Source organism: Mauremys mutica, chromosome 2 (genome assembly GCF_020497125.1).
Source record: "Mauremys mutica isolate MM-2020 ecotype Southern chromosome 2, ASM2049712v1, whole genome shotgun sequence".
Lineage (NCBI taxonomy): Eukaryota > Metazoa > Chordata > Testudines > Geoemydidae > Mauremys > Mauremys mutica.
Window position 1 is genome coordinate 121,604,367 of NC_059073.1, and position 13,424 is coordinate 121,617,790.

Below are 13,424 nucleotides of genomic sequence, written 5' to 3' on the forward strand. Positions count from 1 at the left end.
CTCTGTGTTTCATAGCTGGTGGGTTGTGGAATTCATGGGGGTGCTGATTGAGATGAATAAAGCAGTTCATCCCTTTTAGAGGTATTGCTTCAGGCTCTCTGAAGACTCAGGAAAGTGATGCTTCTTCAGTTTATGCTTGGTTTACATTTTTGAGGCTGTTTCCACAACCATGGGGGCTAGAAACTTAGTTTTTAGCTAAATGAAAGCTGAGATTTGTGGAGCTGAAGCATGTGGCAAGAGAAGAATTCTCTGGTAAATGTAATGGGCATGGTCTCGTCTCTTGAGAGAGAGCTTCTATTAATCAAGTGACCTTTCCTCACTGTGGAAAACTAAGGGCTTTTTCCCAAATCGCTTGTCATAACTTTTGTTAATGGCTTGCACTTACTGCAATTTTTATGTATTTATTTGCTGTTTTGTTCACTTTCAGGCTTTGAAAATGGCTCCTATATTAAATAGTGATGCACTTAATGCCGTTTGCTTTAATCTGTTCATAAACGAATTTGTCAATGAAATCTTTGCAAGTCTAACCAAAGCAATAATTAAATTTAATAAGCAGAAATATGAAGTGTCTGTGTGTGGAGGGGGGTGGAAATTTGTGTTGGCTGCTATTAAAAATTGGTAGCAGCATTTGGGAGGAACAGTGTAATTTGTTCCCATCTGTGCCTATGTCCTCTGCAAGAGATAAGCATCTAGCATTGTGTTCAACTTGGATTTTAACACTATTCTCCCCACTTCCTTCCTATTTGTAGGGTTGGTCGACGGCCAGTGCTACTCTTCTCGGTCATATTCATTCTTATATTTGGACTGACTGTGGCTCTCTCAGTAAATGTGACAATGTTCAGCACGCTCAGGTTTTTTGAAGGGTTTTGCCTGGCTGGAATAATCCTCTCCCTGTATGCACTGCGTGAGTATTACCTTCATAATTCAGCCAAAAACATGTTTTGCTTAAATACATGGTCTACTATATGTTATACTTCCCGCAGTATGTATTTCAAGAGGCTTGTACAAAAAACAGTTGAATCCCAGAGTTCTTTTGAGTCTACTGCATTGGTTTTGTTACTAGAAATTCCTCCTACCTGGCCCCATTCTCCATTTTTTCTTGCGTTGCTGGAGAATCAGCCTATGCAGCAAATGTGTTCATGAGTTTGCAAATGGAAGAAAGGATTAAACAATATTTATTCTTTTGAATTTCTTTAACCTGGGAGTTGCCTTCTGTGTCCTGGCAACGTTCATGGCATAACAGATGTCAACATGATTTCACAACAGCTCTTTTCAGAGATTTGAAAAAATCCTTGTATCTCTTTGTATGTACGGTGACACATGATTTTTACTGAGATGTCTTTGATATTAGTAGCTGGGGTTATTCCCCTATATAGTCATTTAGAGAATTGTGAAGGAGAAGTCTCATGCTCTTCCTTTGAGTCACATTGTTCTCTGAACTGCTTTGCTTTGTTTGCTGAGAGAAACTAGATGGAAATTTTGTGAGAAACTAATGCTTGCTCACTGTTCTGTCACGAGAGAGAGGACTGCAGGTTGATTTGGTACACCTAAATTATGTCTACATTGCAGTTAGCCTCATACTAGCTGAGTCAGGCATGTGGGCCTCAGGGTCAGGGACTGTTTAAATGCGGTGCAGACATTTGGGCTCAGGCAGGGGTCCGGGTTCTGGGAACCTCTCACGGTTCTAGATTCCGAGCTCCAGCCCAAGCCTGAACATCTACACTGGAATCAAACAACCCCTTAATCCAAGCCTTGTGAGTTCAAGACAGTTGGCATGGGACAGCAGCGGGTTTTTAATCGCAGTGTAGATCTACCCTTACTGGCCAAGATTTTCAAAACCCTCCCTTTCTGTTTTTTTTTCTGCCCCAAGGTGCTTGCTCAACACTATATGAAAATCAAGCTCCTTTAAGGCATCTCAAGTCAGGGACACAAAAGACTAGTCACTTCTAAAATTGGCTGCTATTTTTATTAATTAGAGAGTTAAAAACAGTTTTTAAGTGTGACTTCCTGCTAAATTAATAAACATCCTTGAATGGCCAACTCATAGTTTAGGCAGGGGACAGAGAAATAGCATAAAAATAAATCCCTAAATCTGATATTTTCACAGGTCTTTGCCTCTTTCTCTCTCCACCTCTCTGCATTATGCTGGAATATAGATAAAGATATTCCCTTCCCAGGAGCCAGACAAAAGTGTTTTGATTGGCAGCTGTGTCTGGAGTGCTGCAAGTAAATATGGTAGCATGAACATGTACAGAGGCATGACCAGCTAGTATCGTATTGAGAGAGAAGTATGGTATTTTTTTCTTTTATTTCTGGCCCTGAAAAAAAATGATCAAGATATATCCTGGAACCTTCTGTACAGTTCTTCATACAGTTTTGTTTACTTCCTATTGTAAAGTAGATTGATATTCAGCCCATCAGATCTCTGGTTTTAGCACAACATCCTTAACCTGCACATATATAAGATCCTACATAGTGCTGGGTTGTTTTGTTTTATTTTGTTTTGTCTTTAGGTTACATTGAGAGGAGATAGGGTGATTAATATATACAATATTTTGTTCAGTGCGCCATAATAAATTATATGGTACCTGGGAAAATTTTTCTTCTCCTGCCTTTGGTCATATAATTCAAATCCGGTCCCAGCTTTCAGTGTTACTGAGTAGAATTAAACCATACAGGTGTTTACAGCCTGCAAAGGTTATTAGCCTTCCACAAAGATGTGGTTTAGATTTGCTAGTTATGCTTGGACTTAGTGCTCACCTAAGGGAAACTATAAATAACTGTCTCAGATGCTTTGGGAATGGAAATACTATTTAAGTGTTGCTTGAAAACATAGGACTGCTAAGTTTTAGTTACCTTGCAAGGCTTTTGGAGTGGCAGCGTTAGAGCAGGTAATGGTTTCTTTCCTTCTGAACATCCCTAATACACTAAGGCAGCAGTTCTCAAACTGTGGGTCGGGACCCCAAAGTGGGTCATGACTCCGTTTTAATGGGGTCGCCCGGGCTGATGTTGGACTTGCTGGGGCCCGGGGCTGAAGCTGAAGTCAGAGCCCCACCACCCAGGGCTGAAGCCGAAACCCAAGGGCTTCAGCCCTGGCTGATGGGGCTCAAGCTTTGGCTTTGGGTGACGGGGCTCAGACTTTGGGTTTGGCCTTCCTGCCCGGAGTCATGTAGTAATTTTTGTTGTCAGAAGGGGGTCATGATGCAATGAAGTTTGAGAAACCCTGCACTAAGGGTATGTCTATATTGGAACTATACCTGAGCTAGTGTAGGCATGTCTACCCAAGCTGGAATTACACCTTCCAGCTCCAGCACAGACATTCCCTACGTGCGTTAGGGTGTTGGGGATGAAAGAACCTAGCAATGTAGCCATGACTGTGTAGCTGCCCCGAATACATACTTTGCGTCTTGGACAGGTACATACTGGGGTGGCTAGCCTGCGCTGCTGTGGCTACACTTCTATTTTTAGCGCACTAGTCCGATCAGATGTAGCACAGGTATCTCTGCTCGAGCTGAAAATCAAACCTTCCAGCCCCAACTGAGCGTTGGAGAACTCGTATTCTTTCAAAGACAATGGTGAGATTGAGTTGTGTGAGAGAAGAGAGATACCAAAGCCTCAGAAGGGTTTAAAAACACAGGATGCTCTCACAAGAGGTCAGATGGTTCAGGAAGAGATTGAGGTGGAGACTGTTGGGAAGCAGTCTTATCCCAGCAGAGGTTGCAGGAGTGGGGTTCTGAGCTGAGAGGTCTACCTTAGCCCTTAGGTAAGACCGATGTGTATAGGCTGTTCATTGTTTTAACAATTCTTTTCTCTTGCTATGCTGTGTTCCTATGTTAAGATTAAGCAGTACTTTGTTTTCAAAAAAAGGCACTTCTGGGTCACTGTAATAACCACTGGTCACAGCTCCCAACGGGAAGAACTAAAGGTAGCTGAACCTAGTCAGACCTGTCAGGGGTAAACACAGTTGATACACAGGGCACTGTAACCCAACACTCTGCCTCAAAGTGGGAGAATTGCAGGATTCTGCATCAGAGAATTTGAAGGCTCGAGGCCTGACACCAGAGAGGCAGGGGCAGTCAGACACCCCAGAAGAGGGGACAGAGGTGCAGCTAACCCTGAAACATGACACACATGCAGCAGCCAGAGACACGCTCTCTTTCACTGTTATCCTGAATTGGTTAGCTTGCGGTCTCCCCCAGATTATTAGTCATACTGAACAAAGTGCACTCAGCAAACATGACAATTGCTGATCATGAGCATGTGATGAGGAAGACATTGATTATTTTTTTGGTTCTGACATAAAGGTAATTCCCATCCTTGGCTCACTTAGTCATCTAGGGCCATTGCTCTGAGAGTTGTTGTTGACTTCTGTGTGACACCACCCATTGCTTACTTTAATTTTATACTTAAATAGACAGGAAAACACTACTAAGGCCCAGATCCTGCCATTCACTCTACATAAATAGCAATTTGTGACACATTTTGCTCCATTAACTTCATTGGCATTCCATGCAAATACAGGGGTCCTATAGTATAGAGTGCAGAATGGAGACCAATGGCACTTGGCATGTGATTTTCTTATTGCTAAAATGCTATGACACTTGTCATATTCATTAAGAAGGCACAGTCCTCCATGCTAAAGATCTTGAAGGGGAAAATATCTTTCCGGGTGAGTAGAACTGGCGTACTAACATCTGTGTGTGTTCTTATCTTTTATCGTTTCAAATGATTTTGCGCTATTGGAAAAAAACTAATGTTATTGCAGTGCATCACTCTCAGTGTACTGGAATGAAGAACAAAGCTGGAGCATTGCCTCCTAAGGCATAGCACAAAGCAAAGGGAACAGGAAACTAACATGATATGGGAAAAAGAACAGGAGTACTTGTGGCACCTTAGAGACTAACACATTTATTTCAGCATGAGCTTTCGTGAGCTAAAGCTCACTTCTTCGGATGCATAGAATGGAACACACAGACAGGAGATATTTAGATGTACAGAGAACATGAAAAGGTGGAAGTATGCATACCAACAGGAAGAGTCTAATCAATTGACCACCTGCAGTGTAACTAAGATTTTTTTTTCTCCCCTACTTTTCTGATTTTGAAATTTTCTATAATGTAAAGCAGGGTGGTGATAAAGGAAAATGGCCATGAAGTGAACTGAGGTCTCTCAGTGGGTGAAAAAGTTATTTTCTGCCAGATGCTGCTGACAGCTTTAACAAGCATCCTGTTAATGCTACATGCCATCATTCTAATGATCTTACCTGAGCCTAGATAGCATGAACAATGGCAGATTTGCACACAATCATAGAATGCTCAGTAATTTCATGGGTGACTGAGCTGCAGACTGCTTTGCGAAATTAGAAAGCATAAACTTGAATGAACAGGTAAATAGGCTCTGAAAATAGGTTTGTTATAGGGGAGGAGATGTATTTCCATGTCACTGCAAGGGGGCTGGTGCACAATAAAAGGAAGTAGGACAGGGGCGAGCAAACTTTTTGGCTTGAGGGCTGCATCGGGTTTTGTAAATTGTATGGAGGGCTGGTTAGGGGAGGGGGTCATGGCCCGGCCTCCAGCTCCTATCTGTGTTCCCTCCCCCTCCCTCCCCCCCGGGTCTCCTGCCCCATCCAACTCCCCCCGTTCCCTGACGGCCCCTCTGGGACCCCTGCCCCATCCACACATCCCTGCTCCCTTTCCCCTGATTGCCCCTGGACCCCCACCGCCCCATCCAACCCCTCCTCTCATTCCTGACGGCACCCCTAGGATCCCTGCCCCCATTCAACCCCCTGTTTCTCCCCGACCACCATCCACACCCCTGACCACTACCATGAACTCCCCTGCCCTCTGTCCAACCACCCCGCCATCCCCCGGCTTCCAGCCCCCTTACCGCACTGCCTGGAGCACTGGTGACGATACAGCCACGCTGCCGCCGTCATCACCACCACCACGCAGCACAGAGCACTGGGTCAGGCTGGGCTCTGCAGCTGCACTGCCCCAGGAGCTCACAGCCCCGCCGCCCAGAGCATTGCACCAGTGGCGGAGCGAGCAAACTGAGGCTGCGGGGGAGGGGCCGGCAGCGAGCCTCCTGGGCCAGGAGCTCGGGGGCCGGGCAGGACGGTCCCACGAGCCGTAGTTTGCTCACCCCTGAAGTAGGACCATGTTCTAGTCTCTCTCTCTCTCTCTCTCTCTCTCTCTCTCAATTTTCATGGAGATACCTGTTGTGTGCTATGGAATTTTTAGCTCATGCTTCAAAAGACAGTTCAGACTGTCCAGTAATGTTTTCCATTGTGATGTCTCAGTATAATTAATAAGCTTTATGGCTTTGTCGTCTTAACCTTTTAATCCTTTAAAATGGACAGAGGGTGACTTTAAGTTGACAGAAATTTAGCTTGGGTCCTATTGACTCAGCAAGAGGGGAGGCTGCCTTTTAATTTTCCTTTTTTTTTTCTGGAAGATTTGTAACTTGTAATCGAAGTCTAGAGTTTTAGCTGAAGAAAGGATTTGGTCTGTACAGATCTTGCTCCAGCTACTAGACTGTGGGCTGTCAGCCAGATTTGCAAAAGAACTATGCTGCCATTTAGGCAACAAAATAAATGGCCAGATTTTCAGTATGGTGACTGCTGAGCTTTTTTTCAAAAATCTAGCTATATGTGTGGAAGTGTGAGCTCCTGGGTTCTGAGCACTTTTGATAATCTGACCTTGAATGGGTATGACCACTCCAGCGTCTAGTCAAATCTTCAGTGCTCCATTATCTTCCCCCAACCCTTCAATAACAAAACGAACAAATGTAGCCCAAGCGAGTTACGTTAAGTGTTAGAAACCAGCAAAAGAGGGAGGAAAAATTGTTCAGTCCAAATCTGGAGTGCTGCATGACTAAAGCTGTGAAATGAATCTTTCAAGTGGGGGAGGGGAACATTCAACCAGTTTTCGGACGGACTGAAATGAGGTTTGACTTTGTGGTGCCTTGATAAGATTCTGTTCCCATGACAAGATCAAGGTTTTAACATTATTAACTTCTTGTTTATGTAATCAACATCTACCCTAACTAATTCTATTCAGCTTTGATGCAGCAAGAGCGATGACAGACAGATGCTTTGAGAGAGATTCTCACCAGATCTCACTTCAGTGTATTGAACAGTTCAGTATTGCTCAAAGAACAAATACAAATTTCTGTATTTTGAGCATAATTGGAAATGTGGCCTAACCATAGTGCTGCAGATAAATACTCTTGTGGATGACCGTGTTATCCAATATGATGGGTCAGATAAAATCAATCCCACAATTTTCCCTGCTCAGAATACAGCCTGCAGTGTCCATGTGAACTATCCTCTTCTCATTGTTCCAAAAGAGCTTCAACAGCTTTGAGGCGGGAAAGGGGAGAGAATACACATGAAAAATATAGCCCAGCTGTACCTTTTACATCACTCTGACAGTGCAAAGAGGTGTTAAAGTGGGTGTAAATGTAAGTTTTGAAACGTTTCCAACTTGATGCTGCTTTACACTGCTAGATTAGTATAGAGAGGCCTTGGTGTAAATGCCCTGGATTTCGGATTGACAGGAAATAACGTTGATTCTGTCACGTGAACTTGTATTTTTTTTCTGTCCTTTCCTTTTGTGGCAGAAACTAAGGAGCATTTCCTTGTTCTGTAAATCTGAAAACTTCACAACTGCTCTTCTTTTGGCACTGTGGTCTCCCTTATGTATTGATTCTAAAGGGGTGATCAATGGGGAAACCAGTGAAAGATGCTTTTAATTTTGAATGCTCTTTGCACATACACGAGATGTCCTAACCTCCTTAACTTCAGTGTACCCGATCTAATCATGCCAGGATGCTTCTCCTGTTCTAAACTGACTTTATTTTCCAAAGTTATTTTCCCTTCTGCATTGCAGAAAACAAGAATAGCTTTTAATGTCATATATATATAGATTGCTGGCTGTATGTTTAATGCAACATATAAACTAATATTGGAAAAGTTTAAATTATGGAAAGGAATTGAGAGATCTGAGCTGAGATTTAAAATGACATGAGAAAAGTGAAGAAAGAGTGTAATGGAGCTGCTATTGGTACTATAATAATTGTACGTTCTAAAGATAACCTTACTATTTGCCTCAGGGACCAGAACACAAATATTAGTGTTTGAAGATAGCCATTGCTGAGTTTCTATCCCCAAAACACAATTTCAAAGCAAAATAATGCAGTATTCCTGGGATGGGGGAGGTAGCTTTATTTATTTAATTTATGTTTTAAAGGAAGCATTTGATTTAAAAGGAAATTGTCTCAATTCGGTACTGAACATCCTGTCAGTCCTCAGACCTAGGAGTTTGTGACCGAGAGACTAGAAACTGTATTGCAGCAGGAAACACTATATCATCTCAGTGCTACCTCCAACAAGGGTTCCCTATAATTGATGTAACAGTTTTATGTGGATACAGGGGAACTTCTGAAGGGTCACAGTGCTTCTGGCAGCAATAGGGCTACCAGCTTGTCAAAGCGTGTGTTCTATTCCTTCCTGATGTTGTTTACGTTCCCAAATTGATGTATGTGGTTGGTAGCACTGCAGGGAGAGTGTGTGTTTCTAACAGGATGTTTGCTGCCAGCAAACAAACTCCATGTTAGCCTCTTGCCCAAGGATCCAACTCACCATACTTCCTGAACCACTGGGGAATTAACAGCTCTCTAATCTTTGCTACACAAACAATGGCGTTTGCCCATTCTGTTAGCGAAACCATGAAGATTCTTCTTTCTACCATGCTAAGTTATTGCATTTACAGAGAACAGTTACCTCCATCTTTGTGGTCACAAAAGTCTTTGTTCTTCAAGTTATCATGGACTTACAGTTAGCATCGTACATCCAGGACTTTTCTGTCAGAAGTGTAAATGATTCAGAGTTGGAGATGTGAAAGGCTTCCCGTGCTCTGAGTAGGTTTCAGTATCTTTCTCAAGTGAGGAGCTAAATCTGCTGTACTGGAGTGTTCCTTGCCAAAGCCATTTGTGTCCAGCCTCTTCTGGTAGAGCTGTTGGCTCATCAGGCTTCAGCTACTCTGTGTCCTAAGTTATGATCAGTGTCCTGACCTCAGACCATCAGAACCTAGTGTGTTAAATGTGGCATTTAGGGCTCAGTAGTGCTGAGGCTGCCCTTCCAGCAGCCAGCTGATATCATTTCAACTCTCTCTCATTGTGAGATTTGTGTATTTCTCTGTGTTTGTGTATCTTTTTTTTCTGCCGCAAAACCATGCATATATGGTGCCATAACACAGCTTTTAAACAACAGCGCATCGTGGTGCTGCCCTGCCCTGCCCTGCCCTGCCCTCTCCGCAGAACATCTTGATAGGAAAGTGCAAACCAAGTTTTGATGGGAGCAGAATGGGAAATGCAAATGGACACAATTTAAAAAAAACAACAACAAAACTATTCCTTTAGTGGTTTGAGTATTTAAAACAAACACATGATATTAAAGGTTTTTAAGGGAGAAAAGAAATCAGTTCACCCATGTTCTGATGAAGAGCGTGAGGATCTTTGTAAACCCTTTTTTAAAGTTTTGTTTTGTTGTGTGTTTGCTTGCTCCTGATCTCTGTCCTGGCCCCCTTTCTCTGCTACAAGCATTCAGTAAGTGCAATACAAAAATTTGATTATAGGTGTTCTGAAAGTGGATTGATATTCAACTGAATAATAATAAAACAGATAGGATCAGTGATGAGTGCCCAAAATCCTAATAACTGGTTCCCTACCGGGTTTTCGGCGGCATTTCGGCGGCGGGTCCTTCACCCGGAGTGAGTGAAGACACCATCCCCCGCTGCTGAAGTGCCGCCAAAGACCCGGTAGGGAACCGCGTGGTGAGTACAAGCCCCCTGTGCCTGTCTCTCCCGCCCCATCCGACCCCAACCCAACCCATGTCCTGCCCCCGACTGCCCCCCTCAGAACCCGCAACCCATCAACCCCCTCCCTTGGCTCCTTGTCCCCTTACCACCCCCTCCCGAGACCAGGGGTGAAAGTAAGTCCAGTGACTTACCAGTACGCTGGGGCCAGCACTGGCCCTCAGAAGGGGCAGGGCCTAGGGCGTAAGGGCTGTGGCTGAGGGAGTCAGAGCCAGCCCCAGACCACCCTGTAAGGTAAGTGCTGCCCCCCCCACCCCCACCAGGGTAGCAGCAGCAGCCCGGGGCTCTGGGGGCTAGTTAAAGGGTCTGGGGTTCCCCTGCTTCTACCGCCCCGGCCCTGTAAATAGCCACGGGAGCTCTGGGGAAGCAGCTGGGTTCCCACGGCTATTTAAAGGACTGGGGTGGCAGAGACAGCTGGAGCCCCCCACTACCCCTGGGCTCCGGGGGCTATTTAAAGGGCCCAGGGCTCCCCTGCTTCTACTGCCCCAGCCCTTTAAATAGCCACCGGAGCCCACCCCCTACCCAACTCGCCCCGCTCCCTGTCCCCTGACTGCTTCGACCCCATCCACCACCACTCCAAAAAGCTCTGGAACTCCCACACCTACCCAACCCCCCATTCCCCATCCCCTGACCACCTCCCCAGAGCCTCCACCCCCTCCAACTGCTCCCTGCCACTTATCTAACCCCTCCTCCCAACCCCCTTACCATGCTGCTCAAAGGCAGGCTCTGGGAGAGGGGGGGAAGCAGGGGAGGGGCCGGGGGAGACAGACAGAATGGTCCCGCGGGCCAGATGTGGCCCACAGACCAGAGTTTGCCCACCCGCCGGCCCCTTTAATAACTAGTTCTACACCGGCTTCTAAATTTTAACAACCGGTTCTTGCGAACTGGTGCGAACCGGCTCCAGCTTACCACTGGATAGGATCATGGTATCAGTCACAGAGGAAAAGAATTCTTAAGGACAGTTACTTGGTTAGAAAGGTATAACTATTTTAATAATGTTCTTTGATATGGGAGGGAGCAGTGTTTAGCAGCTGGAGCATGGGACAGGGCATAAGGAGCTCTGGATTCTCTTAATGATGTGTTTACTGACTTGCTGTGTTACCTTGGGTGATTTCCTTAGCCCCTTGATTCCCAAGAACTATCAAGTGGTTCATGTTTATGGAGGTTCAAGGCTGATGGTATTAACCCAGGGGTCAGCAACCTCTGGCACGCGGCGCGCCAGGGTAAGCACCTTGGCAGGCCGGGCCAGTTTGTTTACCTGCCGCGTTGGCCGATTCAGCCGATCACGGCGCCCACTGGCTGCGGTTCACTGCTCCAGGCCAATGGGGGCGGCGGGAAGCTGGGGGGCGGTGGGAAGCCGTGGCCAGCACATCCCTCGGCCCGTGCCGCTTCCCGCCGCCCCATTGGCCTGGGACGGCAAAGCCAGGAGCTGCAATCAGCCGAACCTGCTGACGCGGCAGGTAAACAAACTGGCGAGCTGTGTGCCAGAGGTTGCCGACCCCTGGTATTAACCTTTCTGTGGCTGTTTCCCCATCTGCAAAATGGTGATTACACTTGTCTCACAGCAGTGCTGAGAGACGTAATGTGTAAAGAGCTGTGGGACCTTGGATGAGAAATTGCACTGGACTGCAAAGCATTATCAACATAATGTATCACCATTAAAAATCTAAACTTGGGGACCAATGCACTCAAACATAGAAAATAGATAAGTGAAATACCTGGATAACATATGGCAAAAGGTTAAACTAATCCCCTGATTGAAGAGGAAGATAGAGGGGAACTCTTGGGGAGCTTGCATGGATACTGAGTAAAGGCCTCTATCCTGCACAGAGAATCATGTACGCAGACAGCTGCATTGTGATTGGGGCCTAAGAGAAACACCTCACCATGTTGTTAGTTCTGTACATCCAGTATTCCAGTGCTGTGGGAAAGGCCAGTAGCAAGAGAGGTTGGGAGAAAAAAGGAGAGAGAGAGAATGTGGGAGAAGTAGAAAATACAATGTTGAGTGGGGGAGGGGCGGAAGAGAGGGGATTGATATCTGAAGACAATTATAAGAAAAGATAAAGTGAAGTTAGGCAGGAAAAACAAGAGACTTGTTAAAATTTATAAATTGGGAGAAGCAGCTTGTCCCTATTGTTCCATTATAAAACCCCATGTTATAATTTTGGCTTAGAATATTGACTTAGTCTAAAAGTTGACATATTTACATATAATATATGAAGGCAAAAAAGAATGTTTCTGTGAAGTGTGTGTGGGGGGGAAACTTCATAAAATGGCTTTTGATCTGAAAATTCATTGAAAATTACTCTGCATTGAAACTTTAACCTCTCTAAGATTTATTTTATTTGTTTAGTCCTCTGTCTCCAAAAGTGACTTTATCCTTATCTTTTCTCTACTGGGAGAACTAAAATGTCACATTTGACCACTTTGGAACTAGTGTAAGAGAGGTTTTTAAATCTATATCTGGACACAGACAATATTAGCAAGGTTCAGATTTGGCTTATTATGGAGAGAGGCTCGAACAGTGATTTTTTTTTTTTGTCTCAAGTTTGGTCCCATCTCCTGCTTCGGGATTTCTTTTGGTGTCTATGCTAGATCTGGAATAGAATATTGAGTACCTGATTGTATTCATGGATCTTTACCAGGTGTATTAGGCCCATCTCTGACCCGTTCGTCAGGTGACACACTTTCTTCTTCTTGATCACCTATGACTGTTGCATTTCAGTAACCTATAGTTCTCCAAATAGCACTCCCAGTGATATCCTTTGATCAATGCTCGGAGGTTGGATCCTTGAGCAAGTAGCACACAGCAAGATGGAGGACATGGGACTCCTGATAAGATGGGGTGTGAATAAAAAACATTTTCACTTTAGCTAGAAGAAAAACCAGCATTTACACGGAAGAGTTGAGGCATGCTAACAATCAAAGGCTTCACATAGATTTGAACTAGACATCACCCCGTTATTTGAGGTTGCAAGAACAAAAATGCAGTAAAATTAAGAGTATAGACCATAAAAAAAAAAAATCTGTCCGAGACTAGTGACTGCTAATATGAGAGCAGTACTGCTGTGTGATGCCATGCTATCACAGAGATCCCGTCGTTGTGTTTCAAGTGGCTGGTGAAATTTGCAATGAGATATTAATGTCTTTCCCAGTTAGGCCCAATTTGCAGTGAGAGACACTGTTGTCTGTTATGATTATGAAATACTCTAATTTCCGTCTATTCTCACACTTCTTCTATTCGTGCACTGTACCCATGGCAGCTTACACATTGAATTTATAGTCTGATGTCGCTCTTCCCACAAGAATGAAACATGAAGTAAAATATTTTATGGGAGATCAGTTGTTTCAGAAACAACTCCCCTGTCTGTTCTAAGTGGATTAGAGCCACTTAACCTTCCCTACCTCCCCCTGATTCCTAGATGGAATATAAAAATTTAAAATATCTATTCATAAATCTAGCAAAAGTTTTGCAAAGTTTCATATTTTCTTCAAGCAGGCTAAAGGCAGGTTCAAGAGCACTTAATTGTGTCTGTGTAAATGCAGAAT

General features: G+C 44.5%; 1 protein-coding gene across 3 annotated transcripts in view; it reads left to right on the plus strand.

Moving 5' to 3' along the window:
- Positions 1 to 13,424, plus strand: part of SLC22A23 (solute carrier family 22 member 23) — a 178,078-nt gene that overhangs the window by 36,781 nt on the left and 127,873 nt on the right. For all 3 annotated transcript variants that reach the window (XM_045006200.1, XM_045006201.1, XR_006577049.1), the window contains exon 3: positions 750 to 904. In XM_045006200.1, coding sequence (XP_044862135.1) covers positions 750 to 904 — 155 coding nt within the window. The remainder of the gene's footprint in view (positions 1 to 749; positions 905 to 13,424) is intronic.